Source organism: Copidosoma floridanum, unplaced genomic scaffold (assembly GCF_036245765.1).
Source record: "Copidosoma floridanum isolate Cflo_tuat_1 unplaced genomic scaffold, Cflo_Japanese_pri ptg000021l, whole genome shotgun sequence".
Taxonomy (NCBI): domain Eukaryota; kingdom Metazoa; phylum Arthropoda; class Insecta; order Hymenoptera; family Encyrtidae; genus Copidosoma; species Copidosoma floridanum.
The window spans coordinates 31,191,049-31,214,506 of NW_028321898.1; the positions used below are offsets into that span (position 1 = coordinate 31,191,049).

Genomic DNA, 23,458 nt, shown 5'->3' on the forward strand with positions numbered 1-23,458 from the left:
CGATAATCCTTTTTTCCTTGATTTATGCGCGATACAATATGCACAAAGCCTCTTACTTCATAAAAAAAAAAAAAAAAAAAGATTTCAATAACTTTGACAGAGTTATCGGGGCTGGAAAAAAAAAATCACCCAAGCTCGAGCACGCACGATAAAGTACATCAGCCCCCCTCCCAAGTTTTTTAATCGATCGCGGCGAGAGAAGAAGGGGTGGGGGAAATGTGTACGATGACGATGGCTACACACTTTCCCCGAAATTATAATATATTTTTCCGTCAGAAAAAAAAGAAAAAAAGCACTTACGAACGGAAACAACGCGTGACCCCATTAGCGAGCACCAGTAGCGTTTGAATAATTAATCAGGTGGGGGCGGATACTCGAAAAAAGCTCCACTTCTCGGCCGAGCGGGAACCCATGATTGATCGCGTCCCCGAGCAAAGACAAGCGCGTGAATAGTCATCGTCATCGTCGTTACCGCCGGGGTACTTCCAACGGAGCCCGAATAAGGGCCAACGGAAAAATCTCGACGCAGCGAAGCGTGGCCATGAATTGAAACTCGAGCCAAACCCTACGTATATGTAATGTTCAGGAAAAAAGGAGGGGATATGAATAAATGAAAAGCAAACAAGAGAGGGCCATTAATTAAAAAAGTATACGCAGGTGTGTGCATATACACTTCCGGAGAAAAGGCATATCTGCGAGGGTATGCAATGCTCGGGAGGAGGACCAGCCACAGCGATCGAACGGTGCAGATACGCCCAGGGAGGAAAAGAAAAGAGCACAGAGGAGCACGGAAGGACGGAGATCGAGAGAGAGAGAGAGAGACACGTATAGTTGTGCAGGGGAGGGGAGAACGAAGGCAAGGGGAGAGAACACGGGAAAGTAGGTCAACCCCCCATTGAAGCAGGAGGATACAGCAGCGAAAGGGAGGAGGGGAGCGCAAAAAATATGAGAGACAGGGGTAGTTGTGGCAGCTACGGGGGTTAGGTTTTTCCCGCTCGCTCGATGGGAGTGAAGTTTTACTCGCAGCGACGGTACACCGACTGCGTGCCGCGTAGGTACATGTATGACAACAAAAGGCAACGGCAGGGTAATAAATTTCCGTTAATAAATGTTATTCGGCGACCATAGGTGGATATACGCATGATTAATCGTTCGTGTCGGATGCGTGCGATTTTGTTGTTTGACGCTGTAAAAAAAGAAAATACAAGAAAATTCGGGAAACCCGTGTGTCACATCGAAACGGGAGTTGTTAATTTTTACTTACGAGCCTTTGGTGACGATGATGCGTTTGGCCACGATACGGTTGGTTTATCGAACATACCTGAAACAGAAAACAAATGCAAAAGGGTTAATGATCGATGCCGCCGATCGACGTGCTCGCGGAGAAAAATGTCCCTACGACACTTTTTCTCCAAATTTATGAAACATTACAAACGTGATCCATCAACGGAAAGCACAAACTAGTATGATAAAAGTAACAAATACTACATAGTGTTCCAACGTGGGTACCCCCAGGAAATTCTCCAAGATACATCAGCTCTAATCCCATCCAACACACGAGCTATAAGTTACACACGTATAGTCGCTACAGCGCAGCAAAGCGCCGGGGAGTTGGTGGTAAACAAGCAGCAGCGCCTACGTCACGAGCAATCGATATTCCGGGGGAACATCCATCATCCGTCTCCCTTCCTTCCTTCCTCTCTCTCGCGTGCCCTAGCCGCCCGTCGGATGTTGTTCATCTTCCCCACGAGCCCGAGGTACACGGTTTTCTTCGCCCCCGCAAAAAAAAAAAAGCGTCTCCTTTTCTTCCCGATCGGAGGAAGCGCGTGTTTGCTTGGCGCACCATCGGCGGAAAAATCCTTACATGAGCTGGCAACTGTTTTCGAGCACTCTGCCCAGCAAACGCGCCTCGGGTGATGCAGGCTGAGTGCTCCGGGGCTCAATGATCTTCGGGCCGAGCAAACAATTCCCCCTCCCCCCATCGATGTTATCTAAACGCCGATTCATCTTTGGGGACGTCGCGTGTCCTCGGCTAGAAATAAGCTCCGACCCCCGCAAGCTCGGGTTTCCCCTGAAAGTTGTATACACCCCACGAAGCAAAGGCAAACATCAACACGGCTGCTCCCTCCTGTACTCCTCGTTTCTGTTTACCCCGAAGCCTCTTGGCCCACATACACCCCGCGTCGCCAGACTCCTCGAGAATCGATACCCTGAAAGACGCGCCTGCTACGTCACCATCTCTACAGGATGAAACACCTACACGTCCTCTATACGTACCACAACAACAACAAAAATAGGGCTCAAAAAAAAAAAAAAGAGAGAGAATTGTATTCGAGTTGTTACAAAAATATCGTAGCAGCGAGCTTGCGTGGAAGCGCTGTAGTATCACGGTATCGAGTCTGCGCACAGCCCGACGCCACGGTGAAATCCAGCTGGAAGCAGCGGCAAAGGTGGGGGGGAGAGGCAAGCGAGTATATAGGCTTCTCCTACGTTGGAGGGGTGGGTCGAGGAGGGGATGACCGGCTCTCATCCATCGGGGATTTTACGAGGGTGCCGACGCTTCTGGGACGCGACCTACATTCCTGGGGATTCGCGGGGAGACCTGCACTTCCCCGTTTTCGTCGTCGTCGTCGCCGGTGTTTCTGTTGCTCCCCTTGTGTTCTTCCCGGCTACAAGTTCGTCGCGAGGGGTGAGGGTGCACGACCTGGGCTCATTTTCTTTTTTCTTCGCGTGTTTTTTCATGCCATTCGCTTTTGATCAAAGTGTATTATTGCCTCGACTACGTACATCTTAGGAAGGCTGTTTGTCCCTCGGTGTCGCGTTTCATGTCGTCTCCACGCAAAATATCAATTTATCATTCGTCATCTGGAAAAGTAGCTGTTCACTCGAGAATACAACCCATGCGCGTGGTGATAAAGCACCCCCGTTTTTACGCTCAAGTTTGCGTACAGTATTTTTCCCTCCCTTCCCAGCGATATCGCATACATCCATCGCAGGGTGTCCGATGCGATCTCGAGCTGCCGTGATGGTTGTACCATTTTTTACCCGAGGGTGTGGAGAAAAGAAAAAAAAAAAAAAAAAAAAATTCCCTCCCCCCATAATCTATACGGTGTCTTTTCGGAAGCGAAAGATTTTCGGGTGTACAGTAAGTGTCGTTGGCTTGTATCGATTCCGAAAGCTCGGCGAGCCCTGCGATCTGAAAGAGTGTTGCCCCAACCCGAGCGGCTCGATATCCGTGTACGGCATTCCAGGCGCTTATACTTACATCCCTCGAAACCTAACCACCATCGGCCACCCGATCTTACTCGGGGAAACGAAAAAGCCGTGGAAAAATGTGGGTGAGCTTTTGCGCTCGGCTGGAGCCAGCATACAGGTATAACTTTACTGCATAGCTATATGTGTGTGTGTGTGTGTGTGTGTGTGTGTGTGTGGTTACATATATATAGTACGTGTATATCTCCCGTTGGCCAACAGAGCGAGAGCTGGAAGAAGGGGAGCATCGAACGAGGGTGGGGATATGACGAGGGGTGGGTACAGTAGGGAGAAAGGCGGAGAGGGTGCTCTGAAAATCTATATAACCCCAGAGCGCCAGGTTGACCTATATTATAACGGGGGCCGGCCACCAGCGGCACAGCAGCGCCACCACCACCCCGTTTCTGGACTTTCTCTCTCTCTCTCTCTCTCTGCATGTAGCGGCGACACGATGATCCGCAACCTGGAGAGGGTGTTGTTTTCTTTTCTTTTTGTTTTTTAATTTTAGTTTGCGTTTCGACTTTTTTTGTTCACGCTCTGAATATTTTTGCACTTCTTTAGCCGAGAAATATTTTGCGGGATTCATCTCCCTCTTCGCCCCTTTTTTTTTTCGTATTCGCTTTCACGCTTGGCTGGGAAATTATTGCGTTGCGCCGTCGTGTACGTGTATATTTAACGGAAAGTAGCGAGGGGTGATTTACGCTTGGAAAATTTCTTTACTCCGCTGCAATGCAGGCGGGGGATGTTTTTTTTTTTTTGTTTGCACAGAGCCGGTCTTGGGTGATCGAGGGTGCTTTCAAATTTTGTTTGGGGATGGATTTGTTGGAAACGCGATGTCTTTTGGATTTTTTAAATTTGGGTTTGAGAGGCGATTTTCAGTACGAATATGTTTCATATGATGCAGGAAAATGTGTCGCGTTCAGTCCTTTCACTCAGTTTTTAAGTACAAGACAAGAAGAAAAGGTCGAGGCTGGATTGCAAGCTTCTTTGCCCCATCTCATCCGATTCTCGCGATGGAAATAACAAAACGCTTTATCCCAGCTTTTTTTCGTCATTACCAATGTGAGTATCATACGCCAACACTGAAGTAATCTTAAAATGTATAGCAACAAATCTATGATTTTCAATTAGCTTGTAAGCGCTTACTCTCAGAGAACGCCATGTAATACTTGGTAAAAGCATCAGTCGATGAAAAAACACTAATTAAATAAGAGAAAAAAAAAGAAAATGATTAAAGCACGGAAATGAGCTTGCAAAAGCTCGCGAAACGCGCACTTATCCATGGGAAAAAAAGCCAATCATCAATCAAGCGCGAGTTACCGGAAACCTCCAAAGTCACGGGGCGAATGAATATACAAAAACCAGCAGGGGCGAACGCCTCGTACAGAATACTTGCAAGTTAATCATTTTTTGTGCTACATTTCTATCCCCACGGCTTCGTGGTTATTCTGATTTGCATTTAAACACAATAGCTGAGCAGTACAAATCGTTCGTGGAAAGTACATTTGGGGGAAAAATCCGGCAACGAAACACGTGAATGGCATTAGAGTACAATGTAATTTGGAACACTATACATTAGAGGTGTTTTCGTGTTTGTTTTGAACAAGCGTTATCTACCTCATTAGTGGGTCATTTGATTTTGTTAAACGACGAGTAATTATACTTATTTATGTAACACCGCGTTAAAAATAAAACATTGAATAACAAAGATAACGGCGTTACCGATAAGAAACGAGAGGATAATGTTTTTCTTCGAAGAAAAAAAAAAAAAAAAAAAAAAAAAAACCCTGGCACACATTTACCTGAGGCCTGCTAATATTCTCCGGCCAACAACAGATCGATCAAATGAATAAACAAACAAATAAACAACACGAGCCGCGTATCCCCCCCTCCACGAAAAGAGCGGCGTCCCAGTACCCCTGGGAAACGATTAATCGTATGGGCAAAGTCACGCACACGCGATACGAAACGAAGGAACGGGGGGGGGAAAAAAAGTTGTAGACTCGAGCCGCGCTCGCGCTGAGCTCCCAGGAGGGTGGCTTTTCTCTTCTCGATTCCACATGCAACTCCGAATCCCCGCGGTGCCGTTGCCCTCTCCTCCACACTCCACCACGGCTCAATTTCGATCTCCCTCTCTTATGGTTTTTTTTTTTTTTTTTATTATTTATTTTCAGTCCCAAGCACTCGGTCGAGCTTTCGGGCAATAGACGGCTCGCGCGAAATGACTACGGCAACTTTCCCTCCCGCGTGTCTCGAGTGATTTTCAATTTTCTATTCGATATGATGCATACACGATGTAATAAATATCGGGGGGAGCTTGGAGAAGAAAAAAAAAAGGAAGGGATGAGATGATAATAAAGCGCAGAGAGCGAATGAAAAGTTTGCGCGGGGGAGGGGCTCGTAAATCCAAGGGGCCGTCTTTACACGGGAATGCTCTTTGCGCGCCGAGGTGCAGATGATATTTTCGCGCTGACCTAGCTGCGACTTCGCGAGCATATAAATTTCGCCCAAGGAAGGGAGAGGGGGGGGAGGGAGTATCGAACACCGAATTTATCCGTCTAGTCGATACTGTGTGCGTAGCCGGGCCGAAGAGAATCGAAGAGCAAAGTATAAATCGGCCGTCGAAGCGCGAGAGAGCACAGGAGGGCAGTCGTCTAGGAATAGAATCGCGCTCCCGTGGCTCTCTAAATTCAGAGCTGAGGCCGAGTTGTTTTTCCCTCTAACGCTCGCACGGTATAAGGTATACCAATCACCAAGCGCCCAGTTCTTTTCGTTGCCGTGCCATAACAATCGAAAGAAATAACAGCGATGGATGGGTCATGGTGGAGGCGATGAGCATAAATGGGCGAGCACAACATTAGCAGAGTCCCATTGGTATTGTCCGCACGTAATCCGGAGTACGCAGAGGATGAGAGAGACGCGTTGTACCCGCGGAAATATCCGTCGACGCGCGTGGCCTCCCGTGGATCTTTAAATATACCCACCGGTCGAGTTGCCACTGTACTATATTTATATACAACTGTACTATTTCGAGTTTGTCCAGAACAATCGCGGGCCAAGATTCGTGGCAGAAGCCGACCGGGAGGAGTGAGTCACGAGTGGTTACGACGAGCTGTACATAGGGAGAAAAATCGCCGGGCCACGGTGACCTTTTCGAGCAACCGATGTTTATCGTGTTTACGTTTTTTGGGGAAATTTCAAGGGGACGCGCGTAGGCTCTCGTGACGCAACGAGGCAACTTGGTTCATTTGCAGGTCAAAATGACGGGTTTTCAAAGGCATGAAAAAAAAAAAAAAAAAAAAAAAAACGAAATGGGCGTAAAAGATACAAAATATCGTACTCGACGCCTTTTATAGTATATAGGTACGTCGTGTTGTGCGCTATCGCGTGAGTTATGGCCGTGTGAGAGAAAAATAAAAAAAAAAAAAAAAAACCACGGCCTGAAACAACGCCCACATTTCGTATACGTCATGCCACGATGTGTGTGACTCTGGAAAAAAATAAATTATAATATTGGAGTTTTGTGTTTTATTTCCCATCTCGCACTGAAAATTCAAGTAGTTGGATATACACTAAGTGATGTAACTGACGCAGCATTTACGTGCTTTGTTTTGAAACGTCACCATACGGATTTTATAAAGAAAAAAAAAATGGAAATTTCAACCACTTAAATACACACTTGGATTTACGGTGTGCGAGGGACAAACGATCAACTGGTAGCGCTTTTTAAACGTATACATCACGCGGCGAATGGTGTACATACTACACGGGAAAAATTACGTACACGCGAAGCTCTTTGGACGTATACATGTATATAGGCAAACTCGAGTCTACAGCCCTGACTGGCGCTCATGCATAATAGTGAAGGTATAGTACTTGACACGAGAATCGATCCTTTTTGTTCCATCCGAGCAAGAATAAGCATGTATTTTTTTTTTCCATTAATATATAATAGGTCTATTCAAGCAGATCCGTACTTTGGATGAAAAAAAAGGCCCATTGACGCGGAAAAGAGGATCGAACGATTCCCGCGGAGGAGGAGGCAAACACCAAAAAAAAGGAGACGGCGCCGCCAAGTAGAGAGGAAGATGTTGGCTGGCCTGATTTACAATGCAAATTTCCCGACTACGAGCGCTCGAACGAGTTTGCCGGCAGCTCGAAATTCAGAGAGTACTCGCGTGTATACATGGGCTTCTGGATTCGCTGGCCCATATATAGCGGGTACCTACATGTAGGCGGAACTGACAGGAATAATCACGAGTCGAGCATTTTTGGGTTTCGCTCGAGACGGAAAAGCAGCTTTTCAACAACAACTAACGACAACTATACAAGTGTCTAGCGGGGGGCAAATCGATTTTCCCCGTCGCGATGGCCGCAGTATGTATGGTTCGATTGATCGTGTCGGCATTGCGGGGGACGCGCGCGCGCAGCTGTATATTATTCATTGACGATGTAATTATCACCGCACGCGGCAGCTACGACAAATGTGTCCAGTAGGACTCCAATTGGGGGGGGGGGGTAAGGCACAGCTGGTCGCTCGAATACGTGACGTATAGATTATAGCTTGTCAATGATGAACACTTTGGTCTTGTAAAACAAATAAAATATTATGACGGGGTTGTTTTCGCAATGGAGCGGCCGAGGAGTCAATCGACGCGACAAATGTATGTAATCCTATAGAGATGGGCAGTGATGAACTCGGGTGGAATTGCCTGCAGCGCCGATTAATTAGGATGATTAGCAGCTCGACTCTGCACTGTTTGAGTTCGCTTTGACTTCGAGTCGGGTACGGTTGGTATGTCGAGTGATTGGCTGTATGAATGAGGTGGTCGAGAAAACGAGCTTTTTCTTTTTTGTCGAAACGGCAACGTTACCTGAGAATTCAATTTTTTATCTTTTTTTTATTTTTTGTCACTGCAGTTTGGGAGTAAGTTATTGCAAATTTAAAAAACAACAAAATAACAATGCGAGTCTGTGGTGAATAATTTTCTGGGACACGTCTGAGTGTTGTTATCGATCGAGGATAGTATAGTATGGTATACGAAAATAAGCATGATATAGGTAGCGGTTTTGCCTCCACGTTTTATTCAACGAGTGACGAAATCAAACATCGCACTAATGGCAAGTTTACGATACACACTCGATTCACGTGAATTATTCGAAGATTCGAGTACATATTTATGCACACCGACGAGTTATTGATATTACGGAATTTAAACCCTACAACGGCTGGAAAATGATTTTTACTTAATTTTGATGATTACCACGAGGCTTGGATAATCGTTCGTTGGATTGCAATGGGTTTTACACAAACGGCAAATGCACTCTGTTGTTGAAATCGAAAGGGGGGCAAAGGGGGGCTTTGACGAATACAAATACATTGTTTACGTACAACACGCACCAACGTATCGGCGGATTGATAATAATAAGGTTTACCGTATTGAGCAGCACCAAATGGGTCGACGACTGCGTTGGCGCGCAGAAAATAACCAGCAATGGACAGCCAATCGAATGGTAAACGCGAAGCGACGGAAGTGGATTTACTTTTTTTTCTTTTGTCTCTCAAAGTTCGCGCGATTTCGAAGACCAGTAAAGGCTTCAGTTACGAAAGAGCGACAACATTGTTTTTCGTTACAATTCCACTTGCATCGGCGAAATACGCGGTGTTTTTGAAGAATGCGAAGTGACAAATGTAATGATAATAATTCGAGGAAATGAGCATCGGGGCAAACGGAGCAGAAATCGAGGAAAGAAAGCGCACCAGGCTATGGGAAACGGAAGGAAAATGAGTAGCGATAGCAGTGGCGCGTACAGCGATGGGCCCGGCGACAGTTTGATCGCGATGAGCCGCGAGACCGAGCGCGTGTGACCTGAAAAGGCCTTTTTGGGGGGGGAGGCCCTGGTATATAATATATGTACCATATACGACGACAACGCGTTTGTTCTCTCTGGCGTGTGTACATGCGACCCGGGCATTGTATTGTGCACCGCACACGGGCGCGCTAGGTCTATCAATAATTTATGACTCGACGGGCGAGCCGACGCCGCTTATATGTACATGTGCGGTACCGAAGTACACGGCGTATTTATCGATATGAGCTCAAGCTGCAACGCTGTGGTTACACGGAATAAGGTATAATGTTTTCGAGCGACTCGTTTTTCTTTTTTCACTCCTCGGCATCTTTGGCTGGAATATTTTTGTTTTCTCACCCACGCCCGCCAGATTAGTAAGATCATGCAGATTTAGCAGCGAGAAAACACACGTCTTTTTTCAACAAAAATCACGTAAGAACTGAACGTGTGAAAGATGCGTCTTTAAGTATACAATTATACCCGCAAGCACATGCTTTTCAAAACAAAATCGTATAGACTCAAGCGCCTCGTTAACAATATTCCCATGGCCAACATTAAAACTAAAAATTTCCCAGTCGCTCGAGCCTTTTACTTACGGGTGAGAAAAAAAAGCTCCCCGCAAATAAGTATACTTACATCTGTGCGCGTGTGCCAGTAGCGTAAAAGTGTCTTCAAAGCTCGGGGGCGTCTAATGTTATTTGCTCTCCAAACAGAAAAAGAAACTCCCTCCCCCCGAATGACGGACCGACCGAGCGCGACCCAACTCTTGCGCCACGCAAAACAAAATTCACGTCCCGAAGGCAACGAACTCGAGGCGCGCCGGCCGCGACTATCGCGAGCTATAAGCCCATACACGCTCTCATATATGCACACGTCGACCACGACGTTTTTCCAAATACGAGCGCAACAACAACGGGTACATTTATACGAGGGATGAAATTAATATACACATACATAAGCTGTCTTTCCCACCCAAAAATAAGAAAACCACCCCCCCCCAATATAAAGATGATTCCACAGTGGTATAACAACAGCAGTAGGGGAGGATAGGAATATGAGAGAGGAGTAGGGGGAGGGGGTGGAAATTGTAAAGCTCCTTCCCGGGGGGTTGCCGCCACTCTGGTCGATAACTCTGTCTTTCTCTCTTGGTCTGCTTCCCAGTCGCCGTAGGTATATACATGCATGTGTATATATATATAAGCTGTTGGCCTAGTGCGGAGCATCGAGCAAGTCAGCCCCTTGGTCGCGCGATGATATAGCCGCGCACGGCCACGACGAAAGAACACGGAGCCGCATGAATATACATACGCCATGTAAATACAACAGCGCCCGATTCTTACAAGTATACATATATATTATATACGTATACTTATACGCGTGTGCAATAACGCGGGTATAGGTTAGTTGAATCGCAGAGCGGGAGGAAGAGAGCGCGTGTGTGCAAGATACTTGTACGCATAATTGCGGCTTTCCGCTCATTTCGCGCTTGACTTGAGACAAGTGATGGCTTCGGGTGCTCGACGCTTGTCGGATGTTTCTGTCTATATGTATAATACATATACATACATAAATATACACTAGGACGAATGAAGGGTGGTGTACGAGCGATCGATCGGTAGAGCGCAATTTGCTGATTGTTCGGACATGTGTTGCGCACTCGCGACGGCGGAAAAGCTCGATGTGCGTCGAAACGAGCTTCATCCTTAATGAAAACGAGGGAATAACTTGACGAAGCAACACCCCACAATCTGCCCTGAAACAAACATACGACGCAACGAGCCCATCAACGCCACGTATATATATCCTATACTTGCGACGACGGTATAGTATATATACATACATAGGAAAGCTCGGCGCTTGTACCTCGCATACATATATATACACATATAACCTGTAGGTATTGTACGGGGCAATAAGTCGAGTGTCAGAGCGCGAAAGCAAACACATGCGTACGTGTATGTAATGTATGTGCCTTGTTTTTTTATCTACATGTGCTTGCACACGTGGAGAACGAAAAGGCGAGAGATAGCGAATCTCAACCGATACCGCCAACTTCCTCGTCGCTCGCTCGCCCACATTTACTGCACATCCTATTGTACACATATATATTTATATGCCTGCGGTTTATGAACCTCATACACGTGTACACATGCAGGGGGGCTTAAATCGACAGGGGGGGGGTGCACTTTGCGGATGCGCGCACAGGGCACCTTATGATGCGAAAGCTTTACGCGTTTCGGGGCAATTATTCACCCTGGTTTTCCATGCGCAGCGCGTTGCTTTCGATGTGTGCAGTGGCTCGTCGAGTGCGATGCACATTATGCCCGAGCGATGGGCGCCGAGGGCGAGAATAAGTGGGCCAGGTATGTGTGTGCACCGCGAAGGAGGAGAATTACGGTTTATTCGGATCTGTACGCATAGGTGATATACGTTCGAAATTCGGAGTGTTTGAGTATAGTGTTCGGAGTGTTATGTAGCTGACAATTGTGTGGGCGTGTGCTTTTTCGCATTATCAGCATTGGTTTTTTTTGTTTTTTTTATTTTCAGCAAAATTTTTCAATGGAGATTCGGAAAAAAAAAAAAAAAATAAAAAACTTCCCATCGCCAGTGCCACGCGTTATTGCACCACATGCGTCGTATTGGGTCGAACATGTATAGGCATCGAGCGACACTCGAGAGCGATAAGTTCGCCAGTGTTAATCTATGCCGAAACCACGCTAATTATAAAAAGAAGGCCACGCGGCCTCGTCGATAGACACGTATACACATACATGTATCGAAGCACATTACATCGTGCGCGGCACATCGCGCCATCAGCTTATAATGTGTACTACTTACTCGTCCAAGGGATAAAAAAAAAAAATGTTGACGTTACAAAACACGTACACATGAATGAATTTCTTTTTTTTTCCTTCCTTCCTTTCTTTTTTTTTCAGGTTATTCAACCTGCCCTTTTTTTGTACGGCCGTATAATACAATAAAATATAATGCAGAGCCACTTATGTAAAGGCGCTATCTTTCGACCATACAGGCATAGAATTTATAGGTGCGCTGTGTTGGACGCGTTTCGTGTTTGCTTTGTCTTTGTACTGTGCGGTCTTTAATTTTTTTTTTTTTTTTTTCTTTCCTCTTTCCAACATTGGAGGGGCGGAGTAAAGATATTATGAATTTTTTGGGTATTGCACCACATGGGTGACTCGACGGATAGCACCGATCCGACACCTTAGAAACATTCCTACAAAACACGGACTTTGTGAACTACAAACACCACATGTGTTTTTCAAAATGTGCCCATATATATACAACAAGCCACACTCGCACCTCCTCCGTCACTTGGGCACTTTTTTCGAACCCGGCGCTATCTTATCTTATCGGGGCGTTTGCTACCGAGGCGACTAGCTCGCTCTTCCTCGCTTTTGCGCTTTTTTTTTTCCTTCTGTTTATTCTCGAGCCTCTTTTTTTTTTTTTTTTTTTCTCATCGCAGAGTGCTCCACGAGGAAAGATTTTGCAGGTTTTGATGCGCTCAAAGCGAGATTATACGTAGCTTTGGGGCTCCTCGCCATTGTTTTTTTCCACCCGACGCTACACACGATGTAGGTTACTTAATGATCGTTCAATTGTTAAACGGAGCATCGATGACATAACCGAAGGATGAACTATGTCGATAAGTTGTACTTTCTTGGCGTTAAAAAATCCGACCTTCATCACCAAGAAAACTTCCACTACTCGACGCACAATAAACAATGTTTTTGAACTTGGTGCATCCAACGAGAGGGAAAATAAAAAAATTAACAAGGACGGTATCGTAATCGAGTTACGCTCTCGCTTATCAGATAAAAGGTGTTGGAAGAAAGAAAAATTTTTTGTTCAATTAATAAAAAGAAGAAAAAAGCGGAGCAGTGCAACGTGGCGTCCTCCCATACCTGCACGACGGTATACAAGAGATCACACACTTGCGCATTATAACTTCAATCGTCGTGATTCACCTTGAGCTCGCGTCATAGACGCGCGTGTGCCAAGTTTACATGCGCCTGCACGCGTTATTTATATATTGTACGCGTGCACGGATACGCTTCATTATTATTATTATTATTATATCTATCGTCACCAGCGTGGGCTTCTTCTTGTGCGCCACCCAAAGTTTCATTCGAAAGAGAGACTCCACCGGGAAATGCACGCGTGTCATTTTAATTTTTTTTTGTTTCCGTCCAAGCTCCCACGCTACTCGCGAATATTTGCTGACGAGGTTTGACGCAAAATTGACGGTCAACTCCATACAGCCATACATGGGAAATGGAAACGTATGAAAAAAAAGCTTCCGTAATCATTCGGTATGGTATATACACGCAGAGAGCCCGCAGGTATATATACAGTCAAAAGCGTCGTACACAAATCACCTGTTCACGAGGGAAGGGGTTTTATGATGCTCCCAATCCAGTTCAGTCGTGTGGAGGTGGAAGTGGTTTACGGCAAAATAAATGTAACGCAAATGTGCAATAAAAATTTATACAATATATTTACAGTGCTTAAATTAGGAAAATGTGCTCAAGTGAAGGCAAGCGGAGAGAAGCTTTCTCTGCCGCCGCGGCGCGCTAACTAACTTACTATGCTCGCAGAGCAATATTTATAGAGACAAAAGTTAAAGTAGAAATTCTAGTACATTGATAAATAAAGGTACAAGAGTAAAGGTAAAACGGTCTCTTGGGCATTGCAAATGTACGCGATGATAAAGGCGTATGATCGGAAAATTACTTCAACTTTAATATAAGAATAACGAACGTGACGCAATTTGAATTTAGAAAAGGTTTGTCGGCAAATATTCAGGTACAAAACTGAACATCACCTGTGGGTCGTTGTCACCCGCAACCGGTACTTTTCGAGCCGCACCTGCTCACCGTATACACACACCCACACACGCTATTTATACCAAGGGAAGCCCTTCGGTAACATCGATTTTTCATACCTTTGGCGCGCAGAGACAACCACGTTATAGATTCCGCGTTCTTGAAGATCTTTTTCGCCCCACCTCCCCGAGCATAATATATATGAGGAAGAGCGTGTCGCGGGGGCGGGGCAAAGACGGCTAATGTGCTTACTCCAGTTAGGGCCCTTGGAAACCCCGTCTCGAAAACGGGGGTGCGATCGAGGCTTCATTGACCCGCCGCGACCCTACTATCCTCTCCATGTAACTCGATTATAGCGAAGCGACATACCTGCGCGTCAAACGCCTCTTTTACTCGAGGCTGCGAAGGAAAATCGGAGCTTCGGGGCTGGCACTGCTGCTAGAAATCGCACGCGATTATACCCTTTTGCTTCAACAAAATCATTATGGTGCATTTGGAGCGCTCGAGGTCTCGGGTAATGCCGGTAAAATCCCGGGGCTCTCTATTACTCGTTCCGTTGGGTTCTCAAAATAGAAATCATCGATTCCCGTACCCGAGTGCCGTGCACACCACGTGGTTGCACGAGCCACCGATCCGGAGAAACAACACAATTTTTGAACAATCGGCACCTACAAGCCCAGTTTTTATGGCGAAATGAAATATTACACGTACACCGATTTGTGTTCCAACGGAACGGTGTAGATGATGGGTACACGTGCAAGAGTGAATATCGTGTTGGTAGAGAGTTTGCCGAGTGGCACGATTGCTCGAGCGAGCCGAAACTGGAGTGTGCTGCGCGCTCCCGATAAGACGACAATGAAGGGGCGCACCACCTCCGATAGCGCAATTACCACGATGCGACAGCAACAATAACTCGTGCATGGACTAGTTGTATATATTTACCGAAACGGCTCACTGCGCGGTGACATGGAAAAAAAAAAAAAAAAAAAAAAAAAAAAGAGTTTAGGCGCACGTGCGCAATTCAAAATAAACCGAGAAAAGCATGTAGTTGGCGCAACTATGGCAGCGCGAAAGAAAAAGGAAAAAAAGCCACCACCATCATCTCTCCCATGTATATACATGTAGACGCGGTATCCTCGCGAAGAGAAGGGGAGAGTGGTGTGTTCTCGGTAGGTAGGCATATACGCGTACTATTTTCGTGCGGCGGCCAAAATAGCCGAGCTTAAACTTCCACTATAGCTGACGCGCCACGAGGCTGTGTCAATTCGTTGGCCGTACCAGTGGTGTGTGTGTGCCTGTGTAACCCTCTATGTATCTCGCTCGGTTGGCCAAAAGCAACGGGGTTGGGGGCTACCGGCGAGGGAAGTGGGTCAGAAATTCGCGCGCTACGTATATATACTTATCTCTCCGCGGGACCAGGACCTTCTTGGTGTGTACCGTAACTCACGGGGGGGATGGTACAGCCGAGCTCTTTGGGTCGAATCCAAAGCGCAGGGCGTACATTTTTTTTTTTTTTTTTTTTTTCACCTCTCGAAATACTCGGAGAGCTTTTACGGTCTGGCCAGCGGGACCGAAAGTTTTCTCGGTAACAACATCCACTTTTTAATACCGAATTCGCTATTCATCGATTTATCGTAAGAGGGACAAACGAGCCCCCGTCTCTTGGACATGCTGCAACTGTGTGGTGCACACGCAAAGCGAACGGACGGGGGCATCGGCGGTTGTCATCGGGGCACGTTCCGTCGCCTCTGGGTGCGCTTGCATCAGCTAAATTTAACCGGCACGCGCTCGTGTATACACACGCGTTGCGTAACGCATCTCCCCCCCCCCCGTGTATATATATATATATATATATATATATATATGTATATATGTGCGAGAGATGGCGAAAATGAGGAAGGCGCACCATACGTGTACACCTAAAAGTCTCTTTTTTTTCGTAAAATAAAATCAGAGCCGTTGCCCCGAGACGATTCGATATCATTTACTCGGCGAGCATCGGCCGTCAGTTCGTGCGCAGTGTTGGGATGATGATGATGATGATGACGATGGTCGTTTTGTTGGCGAGCTTGCGGCTATATTTAAAGTCATCCTCGAGCACTTACACATCACCGGCCACCGAATGGGTACGTTTATATGAGACGCTCCGTGTATTAGATCCGCGGTTCTTTTGGCGCTTCGAGTATCCCCCTCCTCTGCAGTGCTAAATATATTTGAGCGATGAGCGGCGCTCGTTAGCGCGTGTGCATACACATACATACAGCGCTCCACACGCCGTGCCGTCATTTTATCGTTATCTTTGTTGTGTTGCCGTTTTTTTTTTTTTTTTATCATCGCTCATTATGTGTACATTATGTATACATACGTGTATTTGCTGGTGGTGGATCTTTTTTTTTTTTTTTTTTTTTTTTTTTAATGCCTTGAACTTTGTGTACGTAATGGTTCGTTAATGATTTCTTTTTTTTTTTTCACTGTAACAACTAAATGAGCTGGTGTAGTTGTCACGGCGGCGTTGATGAATGCACGTTGAGCAGGGTCTTAATGGAACGGGAGTACGATGCGTGTTACAGTACATACGGGTGCTCCTTAGCTAAACTTGTGTGGTATATTCCGCAACTTTATCAGAAGCGCCGGATTATTTAAATTTACTGTATATGGGACCGATTTTTTATTGTTTTCTACAGTATACTTGGATATTTTACGAAGGAAAGAAAAAAAAACTGGTTTTGATGTCACTCGTTCATGTGGGTCAAAAATCAAATAACTAATAAGCAAAGCGATCCAAGGTATAGGTATTGTTCGAGACGAGGTTGACGATTCAACGAGAGACGGATCGCTCAAATTGTACCGAAGGATAATCGAGCCGAGAGGAGTGTTTCGCTAGGACATTCCCAAAGTGCAAAAAAAGCCCCAAAGAGAGTATGATGTATGTATACCTGCTGGTAGGGCGGCATCTGGAGCAGGTCCCTCTCGTCGGCGGCGGTGACCTCGAACGTCGGTGCCGGCTGAATGGGATAGCCGAGGTTGGCCTTGCCCGGGTACGAGGTGCTCCTGCGAAACTTGACCGGACTGATGCTCGACTGGTGGGGCCCGGGTGGCCCGTGCGGGTGCCCCGGGAACGTCGGACTCGGCTTTCTACCCTGAAGCCCGGCCACCGCAGCGGCAGCCGCCGCGTGCAAGTTTGACGGCAGTGGCGGCAAATTCGGCACCGACTTGCCCCTATTCCACGGCGACAGCCCACCACCACCACCACCACCTCCACCCGGGTTGTTACCCCCCGAGTGGCTCACCGGGCTCTGACCCCACTGCTGCTGGGCAGCCGGCCCACCCGACCACGCGGCGTACCCCTTGTGCTGCTGCTGCTGCTGCTGCTGCAGGTACATACCGGGGTGGTTGCTCTGTTGTTGCATGACGGGGTGACGGGGACCCGGAGCCGCCGATTGCTGCTGCTGTTGGGAAAAGTTGTGGTTGGCGGTGATGGCCCGACGAGCCGCGGCCGCGGCGCTCGAGGTGCTGCTACCGCTGGTGGCGAACAAGCTCCCGGGACTGCTGGTGGGGAAGTTCTGGAAGGCGTTGGCAATGGAGCCGTTGACGGGGAGGGCGTGGACGGGCCCACTGGTGTCGTCGGCCCAAAGGCTCGGGGCTACCCGGACGTTGGACGGCTCGTTGCCGCCACCGACTACCCCGTTGCCGTAGCCCTGGTGGTGGGCGGTCTGGGGCACCGAGCCACCGCCAATGATGATGCCCGAGGGGTCCTGCTTGTCGTTGTTGTGGACTATGACGACGGAGGAGCCGGAGGCAGGGCTGGCCGAGCTGGTTATACCGATGAGGGTGTTGTCTACCTCGTTGGCCGGTGCCGAAGACGAAGCGACCTTGTTGTTGTTGTCGTTGGTGGGCCCGAGGGAGCAGCCGGTCGACTGGTCGAGGGCGCCAGGGGACGAGGAGGACGACGACGTGGACTTTGTTGAGGGGGGTACCGGTGCTACCGCTGACTGCTGTTTCTCGATCAGGAGCTCGTCCTGCATCGTCACCGTTCCTCCGGTGGGGTTTCCCGCGAGGGCCGTGTTCCCCGGGGTTGTGGCCGAAAAGAGACTCGTCACCGCGTAGTCGCCCATTCAGGCGACGCGTCAATCCTCGTCGGCCTCCTCGCTTATGCCCCAATTATTTATAAATGATCTTATCTGTTGTCGTTGCACTCCACACTCGCGCGCACACCCCCTCGTCGACGCACTCGCGCACAGTAATTTTCTTTTCGTTTTTTTTTTTTTTTTTTTTTTTTTTTTGGTCAGTGGGGTGGTGGAGGTGGCAAAGAAACCCCCGAGTGGCACATTAGCACTTGTATCATGTATGTATACTCCTTCGCGTATTTACTTTATCTTTCGTATTTTCCAACGTTTCGTGGATTAACGTGCAGTCAGGGCAGCGAAACACACACCAAACACACACTCACACTAACCACCGTCCGCGCGCGTGCTCCACTACTGGTGGCCCTCTCGCTGCTACTGCTGCTGCTCTGCGAGGGGGTTTGTTTTGAAGGAGGCGCAGAGGAGAGGAGAAGGAGGAGTAGTAGCACCAGCAGCGCCAGAGGAGGAGTAACGGAGGAGGGCGCGCGACAGAGGACGGGGAGTGGGGGGGGGGGGGTAAAAAGTCCCCCGAGCGAGCTTGCGGCCGACTATCGATCCAGCACGGCCACCAGAAGCACGCTCTCTCGCATCGGTATATAGCCGAGCTCTCCCTCTTCCTCGCCACCTCTCTCTTGTTTTCGCCTTATACTCTTTTTTTCTTTTTTCTTCTTCTTCTTCTTCTTCTTCGGGGTGTCGTTGTTGTCGCAAACCACAGAGCTTTTTACCTCTTGACGATCGTCGCCCGACAGCTGCGTTACATAACGATATACGCGTGCCACGTACGCGATGTTATGTGTACTCGCAACCAAGACGACGACGCGAAACTTTACGTTAGCGCACTCTACTTACCTACCACTACAACCGTCGCGAGAGCTTTCGCACACCTGTGTACCGTTTTACGTGCACCTACGCGTGACGACCCTTTGGTCGTCGGTCGCCGAGGACAGGCTCACTCGGTGGCGTAGCATCTTGCACCCACATATGTAATAATAATAATAACAATAATAATAATAAATGTCGCTCTCCTCGCGCTATATGTACAATGTATTTGTGTTGAGCCTGCGTAGCTCTCCTCGGCGAGCTGTGAACTGTATACTGCCGCCTCGCTACAACATCGGCAATCACTTCTCGAGCTCCGAGGAGATAAGATAACACACCGAGCCGCCGGCACCGCTTGTTACACTAGTCGTCAACGCCGCGTTTTTTTTTTTTTTTTTTTTTTTCCTTTCGTATCTGCCACTCGGATGAGCAAAAGACCACATGTACACCCGCACACGTTCCTCGAGGATCAACGCCGGCTCGTCATCCCGGCATACTCGTAACCATCGCCGTGCTCGTCGTCATCTCCGTTTCGGTCGCGGCTGTCACGAGTCTCATGACAATGTTACTTTATAACACCACCACCACCACCACCATCACCGCTTATAAAAGTCCATAGAATGTCGTTGTCGTTATTTTACGCGGAGGAGCGAGCGATTATTACAAGCTCTTGCGTTGCATTGGCGCCACCAGCGCATCACATAAGGGAGAGCTTGCAGCCGTAGCAGACGACGCGCTCCAAGGGGGTTGGTCGGGAGCTTTCGTACACGGAGGTACAGTGCTCCCTTGCTAGCTGGCACCTGCTCTATACTCTCTCCTCGTTCTTTTTTTTTTTGGCTGAGCAGTGCAGGCAGTCTGATGTACACGTGTATATAGTCGCTCGACTCTGCGACTCGAGAGGAAAGAAAAAAAAAGAGTGATACTGTCGAGCCACCTTTTATCTATATGTATACACAATACCTGCACGCGTGTATAAGGTATACACCTATACACGTCCCTCTCTGGGGGGAGAAAAAAGAGCGGCTCGCGCGTGCGTGCAATTTGCGCTCCATACGTGTATTATCTATACTTGAGTGTGCGCGTGTGTGCCTCCTCGCGAAATATAGTCCAGTCCCTCCTCCGGTGCTTTTCTCCGCTCTGGCCTACACTCGCGTCGTCTTCAGGGTGGGGGGGGGGAGAGTTTCGGGGGTCTCCCTTGCTCGCGCCGTCTTTCCAACCTCCTCGCGCGCTTCTCCTCTATGTAGAAGGAGGCAAGAGTGTGGCACTACTACTTTTGTACCGCGTGCCGGCTTCTGATGGAGCACGCGTTACTACCACACGCGCGCAATACAGAGGGGGTAGGGTATATACACGTGTATGCGCGACGCGTATAGGTTTCTCATATTATACCGGAAAAGCTCGCGCCGACGCGTTGCGGCCGAAAGCTACGCCGAGGTGTGCGAGTATATATATATATGCACCATCGCCGCCGTCGCCGCTGATTCTCGTGTATAGGAAGAGGGGGGGGATGATAACATACTCCCACCCGTCGATAACGTTGGCCTGCATGTATAGGTACCCTGACCTGGACGCCCCTCTTCCTCCTCCTCTTTCGGTGCATCGGCTCCGACCCGAGGACTATAGGTTTGCGGCCACTGGCTTCTCCCCGTTTATATACTACGCTACACGTCAGATTTTGACGATCAGGGTTATGGATAACACTGGGCTCATCGATTTCACCTGCTCTCGCACTGGTAAATGGCTTCATTCGCGAGCTCTTATAGCATTTTTTAAGTGACGCAGGCCCAAATGATTTTTCTCCGAATGAAAATTAAAAAAATAACTCGCTTAATCGATACCGGGGGGCATATATGTAGATAAGACCAGCAACGCACGAGAAATAAAAAAGAAAAAAAAAAAAAAGTTTCATCAACACATAATGTATACATAAAAGCGCGGAGGCAAAGTGTGATTGATGATCGCTTTTTTCGCGCCCCTTCGTGTATATATATATATACCTTGGTAACAAAAGGTGGGCGTTTCGTCATCTCACTACATTACATAAGCCAGAGATGAATACGTGTACCACGAGCCATATTATATACTAAAGTGTAGCCGGGACGAATAGTTTCTTGTCACAAGGCCTGGAGATGAGGAGGGAACAAAAAAAAAAGAAAAGAAATCTTGGTCCCTTGCATCAGCGTTTCGCGGCACGTCCAGCGTGCACAAGCACACCGACCCACCGACCGACATTATACACTTCCTCCACCGTGGGGTTATTGCATAACCTACCAGCTGATAAGGGAGAGAGCGATGGGGAATTCCCTGGTCTTATCTTGGCCGCCGAATTTTTTTCCCCTCTCTCTTTATCCTTATCTGCGCCAGTACAGCTCTCTTGTCCTTGCACGTGCACCGTCTCTGGGTTTTTTTTTTTTTTTTTTTTTTTTTTTTTACTTTGCCGAGTGGGAGGTTTTGATTCGCTCCAAGTTTGAGGTGCTTGCTATTGTGAAGGTTTTCATACAATACGGTTAATTTTTTCTCGGGCAGCGAGATGAATTTTTTTTTTTTTTTTTTTGTTCCGGAGAAGCCGTGATTTTCGTCCCACAGGGAATTATGACACTTGGAAACGTTTTACACAGTAGGTAGGCACTGCAGACGCATAAAGCGGCGACACTCGAAAATTGGGCACGCGAAATGAAAAAGTCGGCCACTTGCTAGCCCGTAGAGTCCTCGATACCTGCACGCTATGAGCTGTACCTTTAAATATGGCAAAGCTCGAAAATGTCCTTTGGTGCCAGGAATTCACCAACCAAAAAATCCCTGTGCTTACACTTTGCAGCCATTACATGGTATACCATGAATTCGATAAAGAAAAGCTTTCTTATCAAGCATTAAACAGAAAAAAAAAAAAAAAAAAAAAAAAAACAAAGATTAACTCGATTTGGCAAATAAGGCAGAGGACGTGTAAAAGAAAATTCTTGGCCCAAAATGATCTGACAATGGTAAACCTATAAATTAATGTTGTTTGAACGAAAGTACTATCAACACGTTTAATTGAAAAACAGAACGCGTGGCGTGCAGTTAACTTGCCCACAGTGATAACAATGAAAAAGTTCACCGGCCCGTACACCTCCCATCCACCCGGCAACAGCCGAATTAAAATTTCAGGACAAGTAAGAGCGCAAAACGAGCCACCGGAGGCGAGGGGGGGGGGGATGAAAACTCTTTTCTTCCTGTAGAGAAAAAAAGAAAAGAAAAAAAACTCGCTTTTGCAACGCAACGCCAGTGCAGTGGGCATTAAAATTCAAAAAGCATCCAGGGAAAAACGGATGCCTCGCTTTGTGTTCGCGCGCGCGTATACGAACTGACTCCTTTTAACTCTCCAAAAAAAAGAAGGAAAAAAAGAACTCCAAGATCTCCGAGGCGAGGGAAGGGAAAACACACGCGCGTGGAAAAAAAAAGTCACTCCACCCCCAAAAACAAAAACACGCGTCGAGGGTGTGCAACGTATAAGCTGTGGAGCGAAAAAAATCCATCCCTCGTACGCGCAGCTGCGACGACCTACATAATATACTGATTTGTGTATATATATATAGGTATGCGCTTGCGGGGGTGCGCGAGAGCGCGTGCATTCCCATCTTCCACCTCTGCGCGCACGGCGGAGATTCCGAGTAATCGGCCATGCAGCTTCCCAAGTTGAGGAGGGTAAAAACAAAAAATAGGCGAGCGAGTCAATGTTAATGGCTGTTGATTAAAATGGGTGTGCGCGAGGATGGATCAACATTCCACCGACCCCCCACCCCTTAGAAGCGGGTGAAACGAAGCAACTCGCATGCATCGCGTATAGGTGAATGTCGTTATTCGCCGATGTGATAGAGGTGGGAGTTCCGTGAACGGGCAGAGCTGTAAATTTTTTTCCCATTGTCATTGAAATTGGAGGCGCCACGGAGAGAAGAGGGGAAAGCTCTCGTGAATGCCTCTGAAATGCTCGACGAGTCTGCATGTATATAATATATATATAGACCGGTGTGCGGATGAATTGGGTGTATTTCCGTGAGCTGCCTATTCGGAGGTGAATAATCGCTTGTGCCACGGATGAGTTTGTCTTTTGTGGATGGGATATAATGCGAGGGTTAGCCGAGCCCGAGTCTTGGAGTTTTTGTCAAGTGGATGAGGGACTGAAGTGTGTCTCGTGTATACACACAATCGACGGGAATATCGTATTGTGCGACGCTTTTGGGGCAGTTTGTATTTAAATTTGAAACGAACGTGACTGACTGGGAGGTATAAGGGAAGCCAGCGGTATTGGACTCTCGAGTGTTGTTCCCCCGACCCTCCAATTGTGGCTAATAACATCATAACATTGAATTATCACTTGTAACTGTTTCAAACGTTACTGATTGCCTAAACATATAATGACTCTCCAATACATGTTTTTGTGATCTGTATAGAAATTTTGTAAATAAAAAAATTTTTTTCGAATGAAAAGCACGTGATCATAAATATATACTTGCGATAAGCTTTAATTTAAGCTATGGCAAAAGCTAAGAAAATTGACGGGATGGAAAGTTACAAACGATACAAGTT

General features: G+C 47.4%; 1 protein-coding gene across 1 annotated transcript in view; it reads right to left on the bottom strand.

Moving 5' to 3' along the window:
• The window catches only part of orb2 (cytoplasmic polyadenylation element-binding protein orb2), a 140,360-nt gene extending 121,606 nt beyond the window's left edge, over window positions 1-18,754 (bottom strand). Inside the window, exon 1 of the mRNA XM_014364188.2 lies at window positions 16,886-18,754. Within this exon, the coding sequence (XP_014219674.2) occupies window positions 16,886-18,064 (1,179 nt within the window). The 5' untranslated portion in view covers window positions 18,065-18,754. The remainder of the gene's footprint in view (window positions 1-16,885) is intronic.
• Between the last annotated feature and the right edge of the window lie 4,704 nt (window positions 18,755-23,458).